At 42.0% G+C, this 25,962-nt stretch overlaps 2 protein-coding genes across 8 annotated transcripts in view; one reads left to right on the plus strand and one right to left on the minus strand.

Annotated features, from left to right (window-relative positions):
• The window catches only part of MIA2 (MIA SH3 domain ER export factor 2), a 38,163-nt gene extending 37,379 nt beyond the window's left edge, over window positions 1–784 (plus strand). For all 7 annotated transcript variants that reach the window (XM_064460342.1, XM_064460343.1, XM_064460345.1 and 4 more), the window contains one exon: window positions 237–784. In XM_064460342.1, coding sequence (XP_064316412.1) covers window positions 237–388 — 152 coding nt within the window. In that variant the 3' untranslated portion in view covers window positions 389–784. The remainder of the gene's footprint in view (window positions 1–236) is intronic.
• Window positions 785–4,256: 3,472 nt separating this feature from the next.
• FBXO33 (F-box protein 33) lies at window positions 4,257–23,816 on the minus strand. Its single transcript, XM_064460350.1, has 4 exons — window positions 23,191–23,816; window positions 16,838–16,948; window positions 10,694–11,379; window positions 4,257–6,663 (listed from the first exon to the last, which is right to left on the minus strand). The coding sequence occupies exons 1-4, from the start codon at window positions 23,730–23,732 to the stop codon at window positions 6,392–6,394; spliced, it is 1,611 nt and encodes a 536-aa protein (XP_064316420.1). The 5' UTR covers window positions 23,733–23,816; the 3' UTR covers window positions 4,257–6,391.
• Between the last annotated feature and the right edge of the window lie 2,146 nt (window positions 23,817–25,962).

A 25,962-nucleotide genomic window follows, 5' to 3' on the forward strand; every position in this document is an offset into this window, starting at 1 on the left:
ACTGACTGGCTGCTGCCGTGAGCCTGCCGCAGGTAACTGCTGAGAAAAGTCATCATTTTGCCCTTCCTCTTCCCAGCATCTCTGTCTCTTTGGAGCAAAATACCTAACCTAGGTCTGCTTTGCGACTTCCATTTAGGTAGGCTGCAGCTGAGTAATGAGATACGTGGGGTAGGAGGAGCAGGTATGTGTTTGCTGTTGTTATTGATACTAATTGGGCTGCTCTCATTCCCTCACAGTAAGAAATCCATTTCCAATGAGGTCTTATCCTCACTACCCACCTCAGCGACCTGGATTTTTGCCTCCACCACCACCTCCTGAAAGCAGAGCTGAGCCGCCACAGCCAAATCCAGCAGCTGTAGAACAACCAGAGCCGCAGCAAGAGACTTGACGTGCTCAGCCTCTTCCGTACTCTTCTAGTGGCATTCTTCCTTATGTTAAGTAACCATTGTTACTGAGGTATATATAAACTACTTTGCTCAAATTGAAGCTTAATAGAGAATTCTCAGGATAGTGTTTTGTAAATAAAGAATTAAGTAACTATGAATATTGTGAATAAGTGATTTCCATTGTACAATTGTCATCTTAAATTAAGTGTTTCTAACTTGAGTAATCTCTTCAGAGGTGTATAAAATCAGATCATGTGAACCACATTTTAAAAGTCCAGCTGGTTTGTCCTTGTTTAGCTGTACAGGGAATCTCTGCATGCCAAAAGTGATGCTTGCTGCTTTATGAATAGAATGTGAAAACAAATTGAAACCATTAATAAAAGTCTACTGAAATTGGAGACAGTGTCACTGTTAACATGGTACTGTAGATGTATTAGTGTTGTTCCCTACTACTCTGAAAGGTTACCTGTGAGGCCATTAACAGCTGTCCAAGCTTTACAAAGGGGCAGGGAAGGGGAGGGGAAGTGGAAGTGCAGAGCGACCTTCCCCTCACCCTTTCCCAGTTGTGTGGGCTGTGTTTTATTGAAGATGTCTATATGGGGTTTTTACGACATGGGAGGAAGGAGTCATAGCTATGCAATGCTTCAGCGCCATCAGACCCTTGCCTTTGAAGATGCATGTCTGCAGCAAACTAATACTAGGCTTTTTTTACTGTCTCAACATGAATTCATGTCTTTGGATTTTAACACTGGCATTTGAGCAGGTGGGTGGGACAAAAAACCACCTCCCCTTTCCTTCAACGAACTTCAGAGAGCACTCGGGATTTATCTGTAAACATGCTCATCCTAACACATAGTGCAGATAATTAAAACTGCAAGGCAAGGTAGAATTTCTTTCTTGTCTAGAGCAAGCACAGAAGCAAGTAGAGCCAGTACACAGCAAAAAAAGCAACAAAAACGGTCAAGAACATGAGCAAACATAAATCCAGACAAACAATTTGACGTGGATTCTGTCCATGCACATTTTGTAGCAATTGCTAGGCTTCATAAAAAGAGCAGAGTTAAAAAAAAGAAGTGGCAAACTGCAGCAGTGATAATTTCATGCCTATAAAAGCTCTTGTCTCATCCACTGCTTTGCTTTTTCCCTTGTGGCGATGGCCACAAGGACAGGGCACTCACCAGCAGCCGGGGCACAGGCAGTTCAATGCCGTGCTGGATCCGGACGGAGCCTGGCTCCCTTTTTACTGACTATCATACGCTTTAAAAGCTTCTGCCAGAAGCTATTAGGTCTTCTGTCGATTTAGCTTCAACTTGAAAACCATCTAATTCCTCACAATATCGTCATTTGGTAAGGGGCCCTTGGAGGTAAATAAAGGACACTGTTTTTAGCGAGTGCCCCCGGCAGTAGCAGCAGTGGGCAGTTCAACAGCCACCCCCCCGCCCCATTCTGTGCGCACACCCACACCCACCACAGATTCAGCCTTTAATAGAAATGCAGCCACCACGCCCCGTAATTAGACCTTGCAAAAAAAAAAATATATCCAGCCCACTTTTTTGTAACTGCTTATGCTGAGTCTGCCAAGGGAGGGCAGTGCTCCTGCTCCTGCCATTAGTTCCACATAGGCTTATTTCAGCTGCAAAACTCCTCCGTCGCTCATCGCTGCAATCTTTCTTCTCCTGGTCAAGGCCTCAAAGGCCTTTAGAGAAGCCTTTGTACTGGAGATGTTCAAGGACAAATGTGACAACAGGCATTTTAAAGCATCATCCTCATTGAATTAGCTTAACTGCTATTTAGCTTAATTCAGCTGTTGCATTACTTTTAGCCAACTAGTTACTTTCTAAAGGCTCTAAATTTGCCTGAAAGACTTCACCGGATTCTAAAAGGAGCTACTGTTTCACCCTTGCCCTCAGTATGAGTCCTAGGACCCACCAGAGCTGCCACTGCTCACCTCGCCCCCGTACAGAGCCCGTGGAGAGCAAAGGCCCTTCACTTGCTCACTCTGCTGCGGTAAGAACCCTCCCCCTGCCCCCCACCCCATCCCCCCAGCTCCCATTCAGGCTTGCAAACTACTCATGAATGTAACAATATTTGCTGAACAAACACAAATTTTCTCTGTGTGGGTTAAATATTTGTTCTAGCTTGTGACTAAGTTAACTGTCTATGAAAATCAATTCTTCCTCCACCACAACAATCATCTACTCTACAGCCACAATGACAGTGGAAGCTGCAGGCAAAACAAGTTAGCTGGACTACAATAATGCAGGACAATGACATCATCCCACAGAGGAAATGGAGTAATTTCAGACTTTTTCCCCCCCCCCAGTAATAGCCCCAAATTTTATTTGCAGGCAAGCAATTTAAAAACAAGCTCAGATTTATGCAGCTGGAAGCAGGGTGTAGTAACCTGCCAGATGCATTTAGGTATGTTTAACCAAGAGGGGTCACCCAAGTGCTTACATGGGGATGTCCCCCATTCCCCCCCCCCAAAGAAAAAGCAATCCAGTTTTAGCAATTAAGGGCTTACATTCCAAGTGCCTCCTGCTAAAAATAGAATGCAGCACGACTAACTTGACATCGCTGTCTCTTTAGGAAAAACAAAGACAAAATTTAAAATCGCAGTTGCGATTATGCAAGCTCAAAGATATTCCACAGCGTTTGTAAGGCCCTGCTCCCAACACTGGCATGCCTTCACGTTAGGACCATCTCAGTTTCCTAACACTTGATTTCAAATTGCCTCAGCTTGAATCCCTTCATCCTGGTATCACAAATTCAGATTATTGCTAAAAATACAAACAACAAAACAACTTTTCTTTATTCCTAAGACAACAGGACAATCCAAGGTGTATTTCTCCAACACTGCTCAAGGTACGAGCTTCACCACACACTCGTGCCTTACTGGACTCCCTGTACTTGGGAAGAAAGGGAAATTACAGTAGCCTGGATGTATTAAATACATTGATTTCGTACCTGGAACATGAGCCACACCCCGTGATTAGACTTCAGGCCGTATGGAAAATCGGATCTGGCGCCCCAACCGCGGGCACCCACCGACACGGCCCACCTCAGGCACTGTGGCAAGTGAAAGGACCGCACAGCTCTACCTCAGCCAAGCAGCCTGTTTCTCCTGCTCCTTATCTCACCTTTCAAGATTAAGTTATTTAAAAACAAAGCAGAAAATAGGTTAGACTAAAAAGAAAAACTCCTTTACATAACAGAAAGGTAAACAAGTTACTTCCCAACTGAAGTGAGGCGGTTCTCCATAGAAACACAGCAGTCTGGAGAGACAAAACGAACATCCCGCAACTGTGTTTAAGCCAGAAGATGCAGCATTTGCTTCAGGAGGTTGCACAGAAAAAGCCAGAAATCTTGATCACTTTAAGACCAAATTTAAGGTCCGGGTGATGCTGAACAATCGCTATCGGATTTTAACTGCTACATAAACCTCCCTCCTGAGGCCGAGCCCTGAAAGGCACTGAGACCAAGTCCCCTTATTTCACTTTACTGGAATATTAAAAGCTGTAACTGTGTTTACCTTATCTTTATTACCCACAGCATCTCTTCAGCAAGTCAGCAAATGATCCTGCACACCAAATCCAGAAGATCTAGGAGACTTTAAACCACAAGCAGTGTGATTCTCACGCCTGGTAGCGGTTTGGACCATCGTAAAATGATGTTCAGAAGCTCAAATGAAATCCACGCTGGGCACGCACACACTGAACAGCCACTCGGACAATTCTCACAGCACCATCAGCCACTGCAGGGCAGGGCAGGGCAGCTCGTCAACAGCTTACCAGACATCGGCAGTTTTCATTCAGAATGCACGGCTACGTACTCTTGAGTACGGATAAAACGTCAAACCGAAGCATTGCAGGTATTCATAATCTATTTAATAGTGGGACACCAAAGAAGTACTACACATTTTCTTCAGCACATTATATTTTGATTTAAGCAATTGCAACGGATGCAAGAATTTCTCAAAAAAATAGTTTGCTATATTCTACAATCCACAGTTTACTGTATCAGCCTAATAAGTCATATCATGATATACTGTTTGTGCTAACTGGTCTGATCGTCTGATCTTTAGCAAAGCATCCTTCCCCTTCCTCCACCCCCCAAAAAAGTTGACAAAATCCAGCCAAATTAAGAAAATTACTGTACGGCTTATTTTAGACTCTTTTGTTGACCTAAACACAACGGGAGCTACCAGTTATACACAGCTTATGAATGATGTTGCGTTTTAATTCTAAGAATCTTCATGCTGATACAATAAAATATTTTATACAGTGATCAATTTTTAATGCTTTATTCATTGATTAAAAGAATATACATTTAACATAAACCATACAACATCAGTCATCAATTCAAACATTCAGCTGGTTTCCTTACATTTTCTGTCAGGAGTTTTTTTTTTATCTGATCACATTTATAAGATAAAATCTCACCACATCTGGCATATACACACACTGTGCCAGTGGATTCACTCTACTGATGTACATATAAAATCCGCATGGTATGTGCTCACTGGAGACAAAACAGCGCACACCTGTCAAAAGGTCATTTTAATATAAGATGGTAAAACCATTTGTAAAACACATATAAACTTTTTCCATAAATAGAATCATATCTGGACATCTGTTGCATAAATTGTGTTTTCCAAAGCTTACAATATAGCAGCCAGGTCTCAGCACTGCTGGGCACCCACGTTGGCCACTTACTTTATTATTGCAGACTGTCCTTTAAACATTAAATGCACAACATTCGTACCACTTAAAACTGGGGTCAGGTGGAAGTCTCACAGAGACCACGTCTGTACCGCGGTTGCCCTGAAACAGTTAAATCGGCTTTTAAAGCCTCTCAGATATAACAAGATTTTAAAACATACTTCATGGAATGTTCTTCATGCATCATAGCAGCTCATACCTGTGATAGAACAAGCTTTGTATTTGTTTCCTTTCCTTCCTTTACATTCACTATTCACAGTGAAACAGGTGCATGTTTGTTAAGAGTTCTGAGGTTGCTGACTGAGCCACAGCACAGCTGTGTACCACAGGTCGAAATTCGACCTTATATATTACAATCTAGCAGTATCTGGCTGGCCAAAAGTTGGCCTGCCCCTGCCAGCATGTGGGCACTTCTTCATTTTTAATCTATTCTTTGGCAGCTGACACAGGCGCTGACAGAGAAAATCCAGTGACTCGGTTGCTAGGGATTTCACGACTAATGTTTGTTTGCAGGTGTATACCTTTGTACTGAAGTCTTCGCTGTTATGTTTTTACCTCATCGGAGTGCATATTCTTGGTCTTTTCTTTTAAACTTTGGCCCAAAGCTAACTTCTAAGGAAGATGGCAGAGCATGAGAATACACGAGGAGGAGTTTGCAAGGAATCCAAAAGGCTACAGCTTATGGAATGAATCTGTAAGTGCAGGCACCTGAAAAGCTAGTGTTTCACACCACCGCTTAACAGCCACGAAAAGCTGAGAACGGTAGTTAAGTCATGCTTCAGAATCTGCATGTGAAATAAAGCGAGGTGAGATTCTTACAATGAACAGCCCTGGATAGACTTCTTTTCCTTTTAGACCTAGTTAGTAGCACGCTACCAGATTAAGCGCACAATGACAGCACAGAAATCCACTGGGCTATGGATATGGGTATTAAAAAGAGTTGGCTCCTGAGCACAGAACTCCGATATATATCATAGTAAAATCATTCAAAATGCAGTTACTCTATAAAAGTAAAGTTAGCCGGCAACCTCAGACAGCCTTCGGCCGTATCTCTGTAAGGTTTGGTAGACGAGTCCATTAACCGTGAAAACCCTAAACACTGCCACTTTCAGCTTCTAAACCAATACCCGACTACGTTCTTTGATCAAGAAGTAGAATACACATATATAATTCTATATAGCTAATACTGATTAAACACAGCACAAAAGGGGTTAATTCACGCTACTGAAAAAACATAATAGGACCCTACTTGCATATGTAACCACAGGAATTGTAAATAAGGAGCTAAATGCCTTCACTGAAGCTTTGCATCTCTCTGTAGAAGTGACGGGTTGGCTCAGTGAAGACACTGAGCAGCTCTATGTCCATGACTGCGTGCCAGGGTCGACCCAATCCGAGAGAGACTTGCTCAATGAGATTGTGTACTGGATCCACATCCTGATCAGCCAGTTCTCCTTGGTCAAAATCAATGCTTTCTTCTGTGACTTCAAGAACTTTCAGGTCAGAGCCACGAAGACGAGCGATTGCAATAAGATTATGAGCCCAAACTGTGTAACCTAGTGGGGAAAAAAAAAGCTGCTCTGTCATTTTGCTACAAGGCATTTTACTGAAGTACTTAATACCAGAGCATCTCAACATCCTTCCCAACCTATTTTGCTGTCTTCCATCTGGCAGAATCCCTCTATTTTATTTTTGTTGTTGTTGCAAGTGGTAAAGCCCCATTTTATATTCTGAATAAGGAAGTATCAAAAATATTGCAGGTAGTTTGACCAAGCTTTTCTAGATCTCGTTTGCTCACCATTTGTAGAAAAGCAGACTTCTTTCCTCCAAGTTAAGTTATAGCTACAATTTCAAACGTCCTGTGATCTACTTTGTACTATAAATAAATAGAATGAAAAAAGTGAATAATCAATTATTTTAAGTGAATGTAGAATGTAGAACTGTGCTTCTGCTAGAAAAAAATATGAAGTTTGCTTTGGTTGCGTTAGAGGTAGACTTAAAAAAAACCCTGAAACAAAAGAGAATGTCAAAACAAACCAACCAAACAAAAAAACCCCAACACACACAAACCAGACGCCTCTCCAGGAAATAGGTCACACCAGTATTAAAATAAAATAGACTACATATATCTTGTTATTCTGAGATTAAACATAATTACAAAGCTTCCCTCTCTTCCCAGTAGCGTATATCAGCATCCCTCTTCTAAACCACCTACTCCCCAGTTACCTGTTCGCATTCTGTACCCTGGCTAAGGCAAATGCTGAGCTCCTCCTTACGCAGCAGATGCAAATCACAGATGATCTGGGAACTTCCCCTTTGGGGAGCTCTGCCAAGTCAGCCCTTCCATTGTAAAAGGAAAGGCTTATTTCTGCCTTCATCATCACTCTCACAGGTGCTAAGCCTCTTGGTGAGACGCCCACCTAGATTCCAAGTAAAGCTGCAGTCCACACAGTATTTGAACTGGGATAGATAAACTGCTGAGAAAGAAAAACTAACTGTGGTTTGGCCTTCAACAGTGCAGTTAACATGCTCTGGCACCATAATGTATCAAAATAAGACAGCTAATTAACGAGTGAGGAAAACTGATGTCAAAGTAATACAGAAAGGAGAACTTTTTATTGTTTTCTCTTACTCTTTCCTACTGTTTGCCTCTAAGGTTTCCTGTAATTATGTTGCTTGGGATAGGTTTTCAACAAAGAAGCCTGCACACATCTGTATGGCTCGTTTCTGATATATTAACCATTAGGAATGTATTAATTCCCACAGTTTTCATCTGCTGATCCTTCACCTCCAGCACAACTGTCCACAAAAGATGGAGCTGTCAATAAGGCTGTAGGACATTAAACCCAATGGAAAATTCCACCTGTACGACAGTCCCCAGTCAGGATTTGAAGGAGCTCACAACACCTTCCAGGTATCTTGATTTTAAAGGAACTTAGTGAAGAAATTCTTGACGGAAAGTGTAAGAATAAAGGGAACAACAACTGTGGTTAAATCCCCTGTACTATCCTTGTGGTTCAGGGATATGGCTTTTGATATAACTTTTCATGGTCAGATCCTCTAGTCTCTCTAACAACCATTCTATTCTCAACTTAATCTCATTTTAAATAAACTCTCCTTTCAAAAGTTTTGCCTGAAGTTTCTTAGTAACCTTCCAGCAGCCAAAAAGCCTCTGTCCAGCTAAGTATTCAGAGGTAACAGGGGATGATTGCTTCACTACAAGTTCACCATGGGCACACCATAATGTGTTTTTCCTTGCTAGTAAAAAGTTCCACTTTAGTTTTGCTCACAGACAGAATAAAACTGAGAGTCTCACAGGTAACACAATATGCTTACAACACAAAGTCTTGAAAATCCACATGAAGTGTCCCTCTCTTAAGGAGAAGGGGGGGCCAGGTTTCAGCCCCCATAGACGGGCTGTGCTTTTTATTCACAGTGTCAGATCACACCACTCTGACTATCCTACTGTCCCCACCCCATCCCAAACCACCACACACTCTTCACACCCTTCCTTCATTCTGCAAGAATGTTTTTAATACCCTTCGGTCAGCTTTCCTCTGCTCCTGAAGATGCTACCTTGGTGGAAAGGTAATATGACTTTCCACAAAAGACAGAAGAGAATCTTGCGGCACCCAAGGAAAAGTGTCCGTAGGGTATGTTTTCCCACTCCTCTCCTGGTCAGTGAGAAGCGGCAGCCAAAACGCCACTTGTAAATCAGAGCTTTTTTCAGAGCAAACCAATAGCAATAGAGGGAGAACCAAAAATCCTGAGAAGCACTGGAAACTGAAGAATAACTTGTAACTTGAGCACTTACATATAAAGCAGATTATGGCACCTTGAATAAAACCACCATTTTTTCCTGAAGGAAGCTTGACAGTATCATGAAGAATATGGAGCCAGAAACAATTCTTTGGTAAACCTCAGAAAATGGAAGTGTGAGGCTAAGACACTGTACAGAAGCATCAAAGCATTCTAGATCTTTCTTTCTAGTCATATTCTTCTCACAGTTGCTACTCTAGAAGATGCTTATGCTATATAGTACCAGAGGAGTCATATTCACAGCTTAAAAAAAAGATCAGGAGGCATTTCTAAGCAGCTTACCTAGCTTCTGCTGCAAGGAGGGAAGAAGTGGAAAGAATCTGAATCCCAACATCAGAGCAAGGGTAACATTTGGCTATTCTCTCCCCCAGGTATACACAGCATCTCTCCAAAGAAAGAAGATGCAGCAACAACTGTTTGCTAGACGAAACTATAGAAGGTGTTTGCTTTCCCAATACTCTGCACAGACTAACACCCTCTACTGAATAGACATGTGCTGATATTAAATGACACTTACGCTAGGTTACTTTCAAATGTTTTACCATCTTTTTAAGTTTTGATAATATATTAGACTTCTCTTTGTATAGAAGGATGATTTAGGGTAACACATAAGTTAAAAAAAAAAAGCTTCTCAAACTTTTACTCAAATGTTAAAAGAAACTGCTAGAATCCACATTTAGAGCAGTAAGGTCACGTGCCAGTATCCAAAATCTGTCAGACCTGGAAACTCTAAAGGAGAGACAGCCAAGTTGATTCCCCCTCCTCCCCTCTCCCCCTTATTTTTCAGTACAAGACAGTGGAAAAACTTTTTCTAGCAAATACAGCAGGACCTTCTGACTTCAGCCAATGGAAATCCAAACGTACAGCCTTCACTGTTGAAGGTCTCTCCTGTTTGTGCTGAATGACTGGAGATTTACTCCCCCATGCAGTCTCAGGAAATGGGCATCCATTCTTATGCAACACAATACAGAGTCATCACTTAACTGCTTCATGCATCGGCAAACTTGGTCTTGGTAAGCTGACTCCAGCACAAACAAAAAGAACTATCCTGCATTATTTCATTTCCAGGTGCCTTAGAATTTGCCAAACAGCTCTAACTTCTAGCAAGTACTGTACTGATGACAGAACTGAATACAAATGCACAATATTTTTTAAAATTTGCAATTATGTGGCAAATAAATAGGTGGAATAAACCTAGCACTGGTATTACTGGTGAAACTAATGCACTCAGTGAGGCAACCCCCTCCACATGATACTTTTCAGCCTTCATCTGCTGGCAGTCTTACAAACTGGTAACAGACTTCCTCCCCTCAGCCATGGGGCACTTAACCCATGTTATTTACAAACAGGAAGCACAATCATCTAATCTTGCCAGCCTATGAGCTCACAGTAAAGGAGCAAGTGTTTTCAGCGTTCACATTCACAGAACCAGCCAGTTGGTGGAACTTGCACAGGGCAGAGCACTTTCAGGATAAGCCTCCTGGAATGCTCAATTCTTAGTTATCCTCATTTCTGTGAGAAGTCTATGAAAACCCTATGTGACTTCTCAACAGAAGTTAGTATGCCACAAGTATGTTTAGAACTCACACACAAACGCCTTCATATTTTCAAACATGAAAATACCAGTATAACATACAACAGCATGTATAGCAACTGTGCAGGAGACTTTTGAACACTGCTCTACTAAAACACATTGTGATTAGGAAGGCTGAAGTCTTTTAAAGTATTTCAAAGTCACATACTATGCCCGTGCAATGTGTTACCTACCATGAACAGCTAGGAGAGACAGTCTTGTGCACCTCCAGGCTAATAAGACAAGTGGATCTTCATTCCGGTTGTCGCTAAGATCTGGGAAGCCAGACATATCTATCACATCATTCATTAGTATGAAATGAGTGAGGAACTTGTCATACTGCCTGGATATGAGGTCAACAACAGCCCCTGAAACACAGGTGATGTAGCTGTCAAAGTGAATCCTCTCTAGAGGGATACTGGGCTTAAGAATCCTTAACATATCATCACTCTTGACATCGAAAGCCATTATATAGACCCGAAGATTAGCGCTGTTGCGAGTCAGCGCCTTCCAATTCTCATCTTCTGGCATACTGTCCAATGACTTGTGCATTATGGAAACACTGTGGACCAGGAGAGACAGTCGATGCAAAGGCACATGGTTGCTGTCAGCCAGGACTCTTGCCATTTCAGCTGTAAAATCACAGAAATCCAAAGCGAGCGAACGCAGATTCACAAAGCGCTCCAATTCAACCGCAGTGATAAGAGTGGTATTACCAGGGATGTGGTTGTCCAATAAGCTCAGATGTTCCATGGTGTTGGCTATGGGGTTTGATAAGGAGGACAATGACGTGGGAGTTACTATTTGCAGCATAAACCCACAAGACAGCCATTTCAATTGCCTGCTATTGCCTAATATCTCTTCAAACAGCTGTTGTATTCTGCAAGTAAACAAAACAGACAATGAACCTATTAAACATGGTTTAGCCTTACAAATTGCATACCATTCTATTATTTTTTATTCAAGAATTATTATTATTCTTTCATTTATGGCCTTATTCTGCCATTACTATGGTTCTTGTGAACTACAAGTGTTGGAACCTGACTCTGCAGACCGCCCACAGCAATTTGACCTTCGCTGCACTGAAAATGTTAAAACTGTAAACTATCTTGACAAAAACTATGTACTTTGTCTTTCAAAAACAGTTGCACACTATGAACCTCATTTCATGTATTTCTTAGCACGTATTTAACACCCTCCCGCATAAATCTTAAGGTTATGCAAATGAGAAAACCCGTAATGCTTTTAAAACAAGGTTCTTGTTTTTAAAATCAGCTTTTTGTATCTGCTAACCTCTCCAGAACTGTGAATTCAATATGGGAAAAGTAAGATTATTTTCAATAAAAGGTTGCAGAAAGTTGACTCTGAGCATAAGTTAGAATGATCTGAAACTACTTGCTTGACTTTGCTCTTTAAAGGGTAAAGAACAAAATAACAAGATCCTTTCAATAGTCCTGAATGTACAACTATTGGGATCTTCAAGTATCAACAGGTTCAAGTTTTACCAAAACAACTTGGACGTGGTAACATTTCAATCTCAGATGATTGTGGCACTTCCAGAATCCTCATGCCATTTATTATGCTGCATGAGTATTATGCACTTATTCTGATGCATCCCACCTCTCTTATCCCTTTATTTTTTTAATGAAGGGATGTTCTTTAAGTCAGATATTTAATTCAGGAAGACAACGAAAGTATTTTAAGATAAAATTTTGAATACTAAATTCAAATAGTACAGTCAAACTCTACAAACTTTCTCCAAATACATATTTTTCCAGCCTTCATCCCACAGCTGCTAAGGCCCAAAAGAGTCCTCCTGCCCAAATGACAAGTATTCTTTGAGCATATACATTCTAGGACACATGAGAGTTTGAGCTCAAACCCTGGTCAGCCAGAAGGGAAGATCAGCGTTTAAGGGAAGCAGTCGAGCTGGGCTATGACAGTTCCATGAAACCAAGATATAAGATGTAAACACCTCCGGTACAAAATCAGCAGAAATCTTTGCACCTCAAATTAAGTAATGTTTTGCACAGAACACTTTTTCCTTTATTGTTATGAATATCTGTATACTTCATACATCTAAGCAAAACAATGTTACAAAGTTGTTATTCTTATCCACATATCTTTAATCAAGATAACGTCCCAACAAAATTAAAACCTTATCTAGCCCAGTATCCTGACTGACAGCTGAGAAACACCTTAAGCGCGACAGAACCAGGAAAGCACTTAGGGATACTTCTCAAGTATCTCCTTAGTTTCCAAAAATTTGTAACTCAAACCTTCGGAGCCAGAGGTGGCTTTCTGTATTTAGTAACCCTCAGGGACCTTACTTCTACAAATTTATCCAGGCTCCTCTTTGAGCCAAGTAAGCTCTTAGCAACTCTAACGTCCAATAATTAAGAACTCTGCAGTGCGATTCCCCCCTCTTCTTGCTTCCTCTGAACCTGTCACCTACTACTTTTGATGACCCATAATCCCTCTGTTGTAAAAAAGTAAAAAAGATCAATCCTTATTCATCCTCTGCCTTGCCTGCATGTGCTTTCTTCCTTCTCCTAAGAATATACTGGGTTTGCAGGGCCTGACTTCTCTTTGTAAGTGGAAAAGTTGGTGTGGTTATTGTATTTATCTATTAAACACCTCAGAATAGTTCTTAAGGTTTTGCCTAGTATAGTCATCAGGTTTAAAGACTTCAGTTCTTCCAGATCTTCTCTGAACATTGTTTTTTAAACTGAGGATTGGCAACTGTGACACAAAACCACAGTTTTAAACAACAGGTCAAGAGTCACAGATAGTCTAGTTTTTGCTATTTTATTCCTGAATTCTTTTACAGTTCAGATGAGCCCTGTTTGATCCTGGCAATGTTTGTTTCATAATTATTCCTGCCAATGCTTAAATTGAAGGCAAATTCTCTGACAATCCCCCAAAGAAAAAGGTTCTACCACAGGAACCTCTCTAATTTCTTCCAGTGAACAAAGACTCACCCGCCCCCCGCACCATACACATCTACAAAAGGTGCTGTAATAATTGCAGCAATGGTAGAATTTATTTTGCAATAGTCCAAGCAGTCAATCTTAAGAGTGCTTGTAATATTTTACAAAACTATTGAAAAAAAAAATGACAGATCAATTTGAGATGCTCAGGAGAATACTACCATCTCACTGCACTAAAAAGCTGTTTAAATTGTGCTTCTGATACAACTTAAACATCTAAGCTTAGAAGAGTACTGTCCTAGTGCTTGCACAACTTAATGAAAAGAAATATTATACACAACTCTGCAGCTGTAGGGTTAGTTTTCTCCCCTGTGGGAATTGCACTAAACTTTCTGAAAGAGAGATACTGATTTAATGCTATCTACACAGCAACTTTTTAGTGCAAGCACCGAAGTATTTATGCAAGTATTTAGATTTGTGCTGATACTCTACCAACCTGTAGGTTCTAGGGAAACTTTCCAGCCACCTTCCCCCAGTTCTTTGCCAATTTAATAAAAGGAGATCAAACATGTCAACAGAGAATATTTAATAGCGATCACTTTCGGATTGTTTTTAATACCTGCTTTATATAAGGCCAGGCAGGAAGCACAATATAAACCACATGCCATTAATTTTAACATATTTCAAATAATTTTTTCAAACACCCTAACAGGGGTTTTCCTCCCCCGCAAATTCCTATATACATCTTATTTTTTATAAACAGGCTGCACCTAACTCAAGTTTGCAAAAATACTTTTAACTGTGTTTTAGAAATTTAGACACATTAAGTGATTTTTGGGGAATTAACACCTACTTTATTATCATACTAACTTCTACATCAACTGCCTAGCATGTAGAACAACATTTATTCTAACTTACACACAGTTATCTTAAAGCTTGCTTATAAAGCTGAAGTTTAAGCATGGTTTAGTAAGAATACCACAAAATATAAGCAGAGCTCAGCACATGCAAGAAAGCAACATAACCGAGTGAGGCCTCAAGCGTACTTAATCAGCCCCCTTTGCTCCCTGTAAGCAGCAATCTGAAACCTCCAAGTGATCAAACTGGAGCAAACTATTAAAAAAAAAAATCAAAATAAATTACTTTCACAATTAATGCCCAAAATGGCACTTTCAGCCAGAGGACAGACCAAAGCCTGACTAGACAGGCTGAGTTACTGTTTAAGCCCAAAAATCCAGACCTGACCAGTACTGAAGCACATTGATGGCCCTGGACAGGAAACATATTACTAAGGTCCATATGGAGCCTATTTGTTTAATTAAAGACTATCAATCAAAATGTGTTGTTTAATAACAGAAGCTAAACTGGTTGTTTTGGAACCAAGCTATCTGAACCCACACGGATCAATCATGGGAAGCAGCTTTCAGAAAGCCAAAAATTTAAACAACTACCCTTTGTTCAACTCAAGACAAATGTACTGTTTACGCTGAACTTCTCAACAGTTACAAACTAAGTTGTAAAGAGAATTTTAGAAAGTAACCAGGGACACATATGCTATACAGAAAAAGAACAAGCATTACAAACCCATGCTGATCACTGCATAAGTACACTTTTGAAAAGACAATCCAAAGCCTCCTCTCCCTCAGAACAACCCTCAGCCTTAACCTGGGGGAGCATCCTAATTGTTCTGTCCTTCACACATGGTCTGTTACACCCAGCTGAATGCTACAGACTTAAGGAAGTGTCACGTTTTCTTTCCTGACTGCTTTAATTGCGAGAAGTTCCTGAAACAGCTAGTAAGGTTTATCACCACGAGGGTTCCAAAAATCCTCAACTACCAGTAACACGGTCTCCAAAGGTCACTCAGTATCTTCCAGTGTTAGCTATCAGTATCCATGTTTTGCAACTTAATTGATACAAACCCCAAGGGCAAACAGCAAGACTAAGGAGCCATCAAGATTTACTTCCCAAAGTAAACCTGCTGCTAGTGCTGATGAACTTGAGAACACTGAATAAAACACTGCCAGCTTTCCTTTAATTTAGAAAAGGACAAGCAGGTCCCAAATACACTGTTTTATTCTAAAGAAAATCCCAACAAAACTAACAGACAAAAAAGAAGTAGCATTTATTTGCTAGTACCGAAACGTACCAAGGTCAATATTCAGCTAAAAGGCTAACTTCAAATTAGGTAATGAGTTTTAAATGGTTTATGGCTCCAAAATGTGCATATTTTTGTTATTTATTTGAAAAAAATGTTTAACTATGCACTCAGCTGAGTAAATACCTGCTTCGATGACTCTCTTCAAGCCCCTTGGCAAAAATTTGATTATATATTTATGTTTCCACAATGAAAGCTATAAAAAGGCTGATTCGGTAAAAGCTCATTCTTTTACCTGCACACTGCACTACAGTAGACATGTTAAACAGAATCCCAAATTGCTCCAAGTTCTGCATGCTAAGCGTAATGGATGACAAAGGCACAGTATGTGACCCACATCTGTATTTACACTGTTTTGCAAATTTAAGTCAGGACCAAACATTTAGCTTGATGGTTGTGTTCACATACACACGCTGATTTGATAATACACCTACACGAGTTCTAAAAACACTCTAAAAATAATAGCAAAGATCTAGAGTGGCTGTACTTAGTCCACTCCCAAGCTACTGGGAGAAAGATGTTTAAACTGAAACTAATTGAAATTATGGTATCCAGGTTTTATCTGTATGGAAAGTTTTAGCAGAAATAGTTTTAGCAAAAATAGTTAACATCACTCCCTCCATGGTAATTCATTCTAGAAGTCAGTAGCTTTTTACCTTTTCCAGAGACGAACTAGCTATTCTGATTACAAGCATTCAAGAACTGTACTGTAATGTAATTATGGTAAGCTAAAATTTGCTGCTGAACTAAACAAGCACATTGTGAGCTATGATCTTTCAGAAATTCTGCAAATACATAACCTAGTTTTGAGATGCAACTTGGAAGAAGTTGTTTGTGTTTACGTCCTCTTTCAAGTTTACTTGCTACACATCCTCAGTTCTTGTGACATACCACAGATTACTTATTTTTCTAATTTTTTCATGTACAGGAATAGTAGAGGTGCTGGTAACAGCCCTCCCTATCCCTTCTCCCCTTTTGTACTATTAACATAATATCACTTCTAGAACACAATGAAAAAATGAAAGAAAGGATTCTCACCCTGCTGAGAAGGGGGGGTAAAAAAAAGCCACAAAACCAGACTACTTCATGTAAATTGTGGGAACAGAAATCAACTCAATTAAGAATTTAGATTCTCATCCTATTAAAAAACTTCAAGATGTCTCAGTCATGTATTTGAGGCATGCAAATCTGTGTTCTGTTATCTCTTTTTACTACTTTAATGTGTTTGATAATTTACAAATATAACTTACTGCTTAATCTTCTTGCCATCAGGGTCGACCTTGCCGAGATATGTATTTGATATACTTCCATGTTGCTGCAGAATGCTTATATCCCCGAAGAGACTTAACTTCTGGAGGTTCCTATGAAACAACAAATAAAAAGGAATCTGTACACAAAATTAAAAAACTGTGAGGAATCATTCTGGGTAAGCCAAACACAGGCAATAAGAACACATTATTACATTGAACACGTAGTCTGTTTTGGGAAACATCCTGGAATTCAGGCACATAAGGAACCACAAAAAATGAGACAAGTATAAAGTGGAAGAGGACTACACAAACTGCTGAATCCAGCTGTAAAAGCAAATGCCAGTTTTAGGTCACCACAGGAGTGTTTGCAGCAGGCCAGCATCATAAAGAAAACTTTCAGCAGTGCTTTCATGCACTTTTTAATCCTTGGAACATGTGTGTTAAGTGTCACAGACAAAAACATCAAATACCTGTTCCTTTTAACATTTAATACTGCATTTAATGTCCAAGTAGAACACAACCACAAACAACCCTGTCTGAGTACTTATGTGTTGCAGCTGGGTTACAAATGGGACCCCAAACCTGCCTCAATCGAGGCATCACAAACCTCAGACAGGAAAAGCAAAAGCTCACCCCAATCAGTGTCTGATTTCTGTTGTGTCAAAGTAGGGGAAGCTGTTCTAATATTTCCCAACAGTGATCAAAAGAGGATTAGTGGTCCACCATGACATATAATTTTAATTTTTAAAAGGGATACCTAAAAAGAAGTGAAAGAAGAACCTCTAAGTTTATACTGGACATGGCTCAATGCACTAGACAGTCAGTTTTCCTTTCCCTCGTACAGTTTATTTCTCTCACTTGCATCTTGTGTATTCCTAAAAAAAAATCAAGCAAGAGATATGAAAATGACTGCAGCTTTAGAGCAGCTGTGTGGCATTTACTTTTAAGATTTTAATTTTTTTAACTAAGTTTCAGGTCAACTTTTTTTTTATTTATACACTCTGTAAATTAGATTTACTCCTAACATGCAAGGACTAGTCTGCACTTGATAATTAACATGGTAGAAACTCCAGTTTCATCACAAATGGATACATGAGTAAAAGTCATCTTAAACAGTAGATGCCAATTAACCTGTAGCTGACAATTAAGTGAGTTACATAAATTCTTATTTCTGCTGGCTTACAAATCATACGCTAATATTTCAGATCAGCTTTGAGGAACACGCAATACAATTACACTGCTCAAAGCGGAGGGAAGCTCTGGTGCCAGTTCACTAACCTCCACACATTGAGCTGATATTCTACCAAGTGTGGGGGAGAAGTATCAAGTAGCCAAGTTTTACATTTTTTTAATGAAGTATAAATTGCAGTCTGTAATTGGTATCTACCATAAGTCATAATTTACGTGTTTTGAAATTCCTTCATTCAATAACCATACACTACTTTCCTGAAATCTACTCACTGTTGCACCTGCTACTTTTCTTCTATAGGTGAACAACAACTTAATAGCAAGATCCGCAAGCTTCATACCGAGTCAGACAAATACTGGAGCAAACTACCTAGATTTTACAACTGTTTCAGAAATTCTAACAATTTAATATTTTAAATACAGTAATACTGTACCGATGCTACATTAATATAAACTGAGCCCTAACCACATGCTCAATATTCTGTAAATCTGACTGAGACAATGCCTGATCATACTGAAGAGGAGTAAGCTTGGCAGGGAAAACTGAAGACACTGGCACCACCACTGAGAGTATTTTGGGCTCTTCTTTCCTCAAAAGCTCTAAGAGAGAGTCTAGTGTGACAGGGAAAACAGCAGAAACCTCCACCTGGTGTGAAAGGCAGCATTCACAGCCAATGCTGTAATTAAGCTTTTATCTTCTGATCTCAGTGACTTAATTCTGAGAGCTAAGAGACAAAATGGGACCTTCAGAACAATTTTGCATCACCTGCATATTCACATCACACACAGGTCTTGTTTTGTGCTACTCATACCCCCAGAGAATGCTACTGTAGGCAGGTATTAATTTTAGAGCCACCAAACCACAGGACACAAAAAACACTATTCACTAGTGTCCCACGCATTTTTAAAACATCTGTCTGACTGCTATTTCATGTGCTACAGAAACACATGGAAAAGTCCTCTGCCTCAAAATTTAAGCAATGAAAACATCCAATTATTTTTCCATTCACAGCACAGTTATTACCATCAACAAATCTGATCACAGTTCAACACAGTATTAGTTTTTTGCTACTATTTGCAGTGTCATATAATCTCTATGGCATTCAGCTCACATATCATCTTTATACCAGAGAATTAGTAAAGTGATTGCTACTGAAATAAAATTATTTAGAAGTTAATTGTCATCTTTTGCTAAAGTCATAATGGCGTCTTAATCCTATGTACTACCCATACACACAGCTGGGAAAAACACATGTTTTGGGGAGATTTCTAAACCATTTATCCTCCACTATCTCAAAAAGCATACTAAAAGTAATGAGCTTGTTATGAGGCTCCATCTTCAGTCTTGGTTGGCCTTTTTGAACGCCCAATGAAAATAAAGGAACAAAATAGCCTTGCTTACATTCAACTCAAACAAAGCGGTAAGGCACATATTGTATTATTATACTAGTTTTTGCCTGTTTCAGCTGCCTTGCTCAAAACAACAGAAAAGAGTCATTAGAAAACCTCAAATACAGATGCAGTCTACCGTTTTGAGCAATTCACCAAATTTTGGCAATTCCAAGACAGATACCATGCTTCATCAAGATACCACAATTTTACTATAATCTGCATTTTTGTTTTCACAGCAAAGATCAAACAAGTCACACAAATTAATGTACTGCAGAGGAAAGGGTGGGGGGAGGAATCACTACCTAATCTTCCTTTGCAGGCAGCTAGAGGGAGGCCACACTTTGGGATTTCAGAGTTACATAAAAGAACCCAGAATTTTCATACTGAACTATCGGCAGTTGCTTATTAGCTGCTGTATGCACTGAAATGACTCACAGAAAGTTTGTTGCCCTCCCACCTGCCTTCCAGAAGTTAGTTTTGAAAGATCAATTTGAGAAGGAACAAATTAGTAGGATCTCTTAAGAGACACTAAAAACCAATTTGTCCCTCCTGATATTGCGACAGAACATTATGCCCACCCGCCTAGCCTTTTTTTTTTTTAAATAGGAAGTAGAACATCAACTGTTTAAACAATAATATACTTCGTTATTTTGCTTCTTTTATTGTCATAAACATAACAGCTCATGGAAAACTTACAGCTCACTACAAATGCTACTTTAGTACCTTTTAATGAAATAAATTATAGATTTTTTAGAGCTCATCATGGTTCCAGCCCTATTAAGTAATATTTTGGGAGTACTATGCTGCCACCCTCAAAATAAAGTTTACAGCGACTTGAGCTCTACCTCAAATATGTGACAGACAGAACGTACCTTTTTGGCTGATAACTGGCTGCCAGCAATAATACTTGTCAGAATATCATCAGTTGTTTTTAAACCAAATTGCAGACAAGTAGTTATTTCCTTAATTCCATCAGAATTAGCAAAGGTCGCTCCAAAATATTTTTCTAGAGACTTAACATGCAGATTTGCTTAGAAATTAGCAATTTTATGTTGTACAGAAAATGCTTTTATTAGCAAAAATATAGATTATTCTCCTCCACCCAAGAGAGCGTCCAGAAATTGCATTACTTTTAGCCATTACTTTTCTTAGGTCCTGCAGTATTGTAAATCCTCGAGGAATTCTAGAGCCATCTAAAGTACTTTTTTTTTTTCCTGCAAGGAGGGCGGTTGTTACTGTATTGTTTAATAATAGATTTAAAAGCAAGACTACACAGTTAAGAAACAGCATATCATTTCACAAAAGTAGATATTTCAGGACCAGGGAGGAAGAAATAAGATGGAAATTCTTTGAAATTTTCTGCCAAAAAGCTATCATAAGGGCTGACAGGAGTTATGAAAGAACCATCCTGTTTTAAACTTAATTCTGAAAGGAATGCATTTACAGTGATTCAGCCACTGGAGAAGTTAAAAACACTGCCCTTTCTATTATTTTGGAAATTGTAACAGCTATCCCACGTACAATGACATGCAGCAAACACAAGAAGGAATTAATAATTATCCTTGAGTTACTGATGAATAAACAGAAGCAGAGAAAGTGACTGGACTGCAGTCATCCCTTAGACAAAAAACTAAGCATCAGGCAGGTAACAATGCCTCTGGTTTAGACATGTGGCCACAGTAACAACTAAGCACCAATTTGGCATATATTAATCCTCCTTCCCACCTTGTTTCAATCTCAAAACTCTACTTAAAGACATAAAATTCAATGTTCTACATGCAAACTAATCAGTTATCTGTAGTTACCTTTCAAGAAAAAAGAAATACATCAAAATAAACTAAAAACCTTGTAAAGGGTTCTATTCAGAAAGTACATCTGAACAAAAGGTCACATGTTTAATATAAATCATCCCATATCCCCCCCCCCCCTTTTTTTAAAGTGCTCAATAAAAAGAAAGCCTGCTATAATACCCAGGTACCCTGTGTTTCCGTCATACATTATTCATTTCAAAACAAAACAGCAGCATGCAAATTGTTTGAAGACAGCAAGAAAGTACAGTAATGCAAAATCCTCTCAAAGCTGGAAACTTTTCACCCCTGGCTTACCACCGAAATTACACTAATCTACCAGAGAACAGGTACTGCAAGCAGTTACTTCTACGTAGTGTTTTACTGCAGTCCTGAGCCATGCTGTGCATACAGAATCTGTAAGAGGAATTATAGAAAGCAAGTGTCCTTGTACAAGTTTCAGATAAGGCCATGGAGAATTAATCTTTTTCAAAAGAAAAAGTGTACCAAAAGCCTTCTCACAACACATTTAACTTTGACGGCCTAATATTTCAGTGGGGCAGGGGGGCATTCTAGTTTTTCCAACTAACCCCCCGGCAATGTCTCCTGCAGGTAGTATTTATTTTAAAATTCCAAGTCCATGTAGTGATATTTATCTCAGATCAGATAATCACTGACATCGCTTCAACATTTTTTCCACCTATGACATTAGCTGGATTTCCCAAAGATTCAACAGTTAAGTGAAAGGCAAGAGAAGGCCGATCAAGGCAGATAACGATGATCTGCACACCAAGGATTCACAGGGCAAGAGATAAATTAAAATAAAGGTGAGCCGGGACCAAGGAGCCACTTTCAGAAGTAAGGTTTGTAACTCTCAGCCATCTCAGCTGTGCCGCAGGAAGTACCTGCTGGGCCCAACAGAGCAGAGGAACTGAAAGTGAGACTTCACACACCACATTTGCATTCATCTCAAACCAACGAGGAATTACATTTAAAGTTCTCTCTCTACAGTTCAAAATAAAGCAGCAAGGAAGGCCTCAAACTACTCTCTAATCCCTCCAGAATCAATGAGGGGCGGTGATGAGACCATGATTCAGTTGCAGACTGTTTTCCAAAGGCCATCCAGAAGGTTTAATTCATCGTAAAGATACCCTGAAATACTGGCACCTTTTTTTTTTTCCTTGATAGGTGAAGCTATATGCACACAGACGGAAAGAATATTAACCATCTCCTATCCTAAAATCTACATGGCTTTCCAAACACATCATAACCCAACAGTAATATCCTTGCTTTCCTGTCCTAGGTGCTGACTAGAGGCCACATATTAGGATATCTGATTATCTTTTTTTAAAGATATTTATCTTGACCTCACCCACAAACAATAAAGAGAAATATTTTCATTTTAAAGAACTCTAACCTAAGGAAATAATCCAATCTCCCAAAGGAAGTCCGTGAAAAAGCAGAATCTAAACACATCTTAAGACCAAGCCACAGGAAAAGACTTCTATCATTTAAAGTTCAGCTGTGCCAAGAAAGTTCTACGCCAAAGCATTTTTTCAGTAAGCAAACATCAAGGCCACCTCCTCGTTAAAACGAGTCCAGACTCAGTTCAGCAGGTAACACGAGAGCTGGCGTGAAGGCTCAGCTTTTCAAGACAAAACGCCTCACAGGCGGAAAGGTGGAAGTGCTTCATCGGGGCAGTACTCCATCACTCTCCCTCCAGAAAAGCACCAGCGCTGCCATCTTAACCCACTCTCTACTGATTTCTCACGACATTAATTACTTTTCAACCGTGCGTAAGACCTCTAAAGCCTGCCCGTAGTAAGGTTTCTATTTTAAAGCGAAAAAGGCGCCTTCTGGGGCAGCCTCGCCATCCGGCCGCCACCGCCGCCCCTCAGGCCGCCGTCAGGCGAGGAGAAGCGCGGGCCCGCTCCCCCCGGGGCCCGCTCCCCCCCGGCTCCCCGCGGGCCGCCCCGGCGGCGGTACCTGTTGTTGCGGACGCTGCTCAGGACGCAGAGCACCAGCTCCAGGTACGTCCTCAGCAAGTCGAGCCAGCGCGGGCACAGCGGCGGCGCCTCCCCGTCGCCCGCCGCCGCGGCGCCCTCACTCCCCCCCGCCGCCGCCGCCGCCGCCGCCGGTCCCACTCCGCCGCTGGCGCTGGGGTAGTTGTCGGCGGCGAACTGTACGCGGAGCTCCCGGACGAACCAGCCGCACTTGCGCATGAGGAACTCGAGCCGCGGACGCTCGGCCGGCGAGACGCGGAGGCTGAGGCGGAGGCGCGGCCATAGGGCCGGGTAGAAGAGGCACTCCCGCCAGTGCGAGCAGGCGGCCGAGGCCCGCAGCCGGTCGGGGCCCGCCAAGAAGGAGAAGATGTGCACCACCAGCTCGCTGGGCAGGGAGCCGGCGCCCACCGCCTCCCCGCACACCGACATGCCTGGCGCCGGCCCGAGCCCCGCTGCTGCTGCTGCGGTGGCCACCGGCGGCGGCCCCGGCCTCGCCTCCGGCTCCTGCGACAAAAACAACAACATCAATGACAAGGCGGAGGGGGCGGGCGCCGGCCGGGACGCGGCTGCTGCCGGGACGCACCACCCGCACCGCCGCGGGGGGGGGGGGGAAGACACGGGGCGAGGAGGGGCGGAGCGGGCCCTACCACAGCCCAGCGCGGCGGGGGGGGGTGGGGGAAGAGAAGGGTGGGCCGGCCGCCGGCGCGGCGCCGTGTGGGCCCTACCACTCAGCCTGCGGAGGTGGGGGTGCAAATGACGTACCGCTGATGTGCTTCTGCGGGGAGAGGAGAGCCGCCGCGGCGGAGGGAGGGGTTACCCCTTGGGGGGGGAATGGAACATGCCACCGGTCGAATGGGAGGCGGGGAGAGCCCAACCGCCTCCGCGAGGGCGGGTAGGCCGTTAACCCTTCCGTGCCACGGCGGAGTCGGGCGCCTCACCGTGAGGGCAGGCTGCCGCCGCCTCACGACCCCGGCTCCGGGACAGAGCGCGGCGGGAGCGCCCCGGTGTCCAAGCGGCGCCGCGCCGCGAGGGAGCTCCTCCGCCCCCAGGCGGAGCGGGGCGAGGCCCGGGAGCGGGGCGAGGCCCTCCCGCCACTACCCCGGGTGCTCAAGAAAGCGCGGAAAGCGTGTCGGGCCGCCGCGTTCCCTCGCGCGTGCCCCCGCCTTCCCGCCAGCGAAATTCCCTGAGCAGCGTCCCAGCTGCTGCGGCGGGAACGGCGCTCGCTGGGCAGGGAAGGGGTAGCGCGGCGGAGGGGCCGGCCTGTGGCGAGCCTGAGAGGGTGCATGAGGAAATGCTCCAAACCGTAGTTCCCACCGTTTCTTAAAACTCATCAGCTTTCTAATACCCGTGCCAACATCAGCTGCGGGCGTAGGAAGATAGCTTCTCGTGTGCGTGCGGACTCTTGAGACGATTTAGAGATGCGTTGCATTCTGACGCTGCAAAGGCTGAACATCAAAGTGATGTTAATTGCGATTATAAGTTTTAAATTTTTAAAAGTCTAATTGAAAAAAAGTTATTATTGCCCGTATGTTGGAATAATGCACATAAGTTTATGTAACAGCGTTATATCTGAGTGTGCAGAAACGTACACATAAAGGAACAAAAGCTGTGCTAAGAGAAATGAAGCCTAGGCTCCTCCTTGTGTTCAGAACAGGGTCCCATTATAAACAGATTTATCGACAACCAAATCTAAATTGTCACTCTCCCTTTACTCCATGACTAGACATTTTCTTTGTCTAACAGCAGGGGTAGTTTCGGTTCCCTTACTGAATTTGGTCACGGGGGAAATGTCACTGAGTCTTCCACTTCTCCTTGATTAGAGAGAAGGATCCCGAAGGGGCAGATGGTATTGAGAAAGTGAGACTGTAGGAAATTCCCAGCCTGGCAGTTCTTCTCCCATTAGGGACCAGTGCTGCTTCACACACCTGCGTGGGTGATTCGGACCTGCACAAACAACTCAGGTAAGCGTTGTGCTGCTCTCCCTGCAGACTCCCCTATCAGATTAGGCTAAAATTCCCCAGGCAGTCAAGATGCAAGCTCTGAAGCAGCCAAACTCATCTGGCCTAGAAGGATGCAAATGAAGGGAACTTAGGCGCCTACACGTCTCCTTATTTCAATACCTACTCAACACTTCCACGTTGCTGAGCTAATGATGAGTCAAAGCACTTCCGAGATCACTGGGTATCTTAACCATAACAGAATCAAGCTTTACGACTCAGTGCCCTGGCATTAATACAGTGGCATCAAGAAAAAATGGTTTAAGAAGTTAGTAGTTCTGCATTTCTGGTTGCCTTTGGATTGTATTGGATCAGCAAAACGTGGCATGCTGAGATCGTGCCTGTGATAATAAACACGGTGAAATGGTCTTTTACTGTGACTGTTGCATGGTCACTTTTTTGTCACTTACGTGGCTCCAGTTTACCGGGTTATGTTGAAAACCACAAACTTGGGAGCTATTAACTTCAGGTTTTTGGGCTTGAGTGAATAAATGGGTCTGTCTAAAGCTTCAGGTCATCACAGCTATGTCCAAGCGGTCCGACATGATAAATGCCAGACTTGGTGAGGCTCCCCGATCTGATCCATCTGCACAGCCAGCATGGCACTGAGGCAACCTCTGAGGCGGCCGGTTCTGGGTGTTGAACCACAGTCTTCCCTGCCTTGGATATCAGAAATGTGCTTTAGCTTGACTGAGATTTGGTTTCACGGTGCAGGCTTTTGTTAGTGCTAATGCAGTGACTGCAAGCTGATGGGAAGA

The sequence above is a fragment of the Phalacrocorax carbo genome, chromosome 9, assembly GCF_963921805.1.
Source record: "Phalacrocorax carbo chromosome 9, bPhaCar2.1, whole genome shotgun sequence".
In the NCBI taxonomy this organism is placed as follows: domain Eukaryota; kingdom Metazoa; phylum Chordata; class Aves; order Suliformes; family Phalacrocoracidae; genus Phalacrocorax; species Phalacrocorax carbo.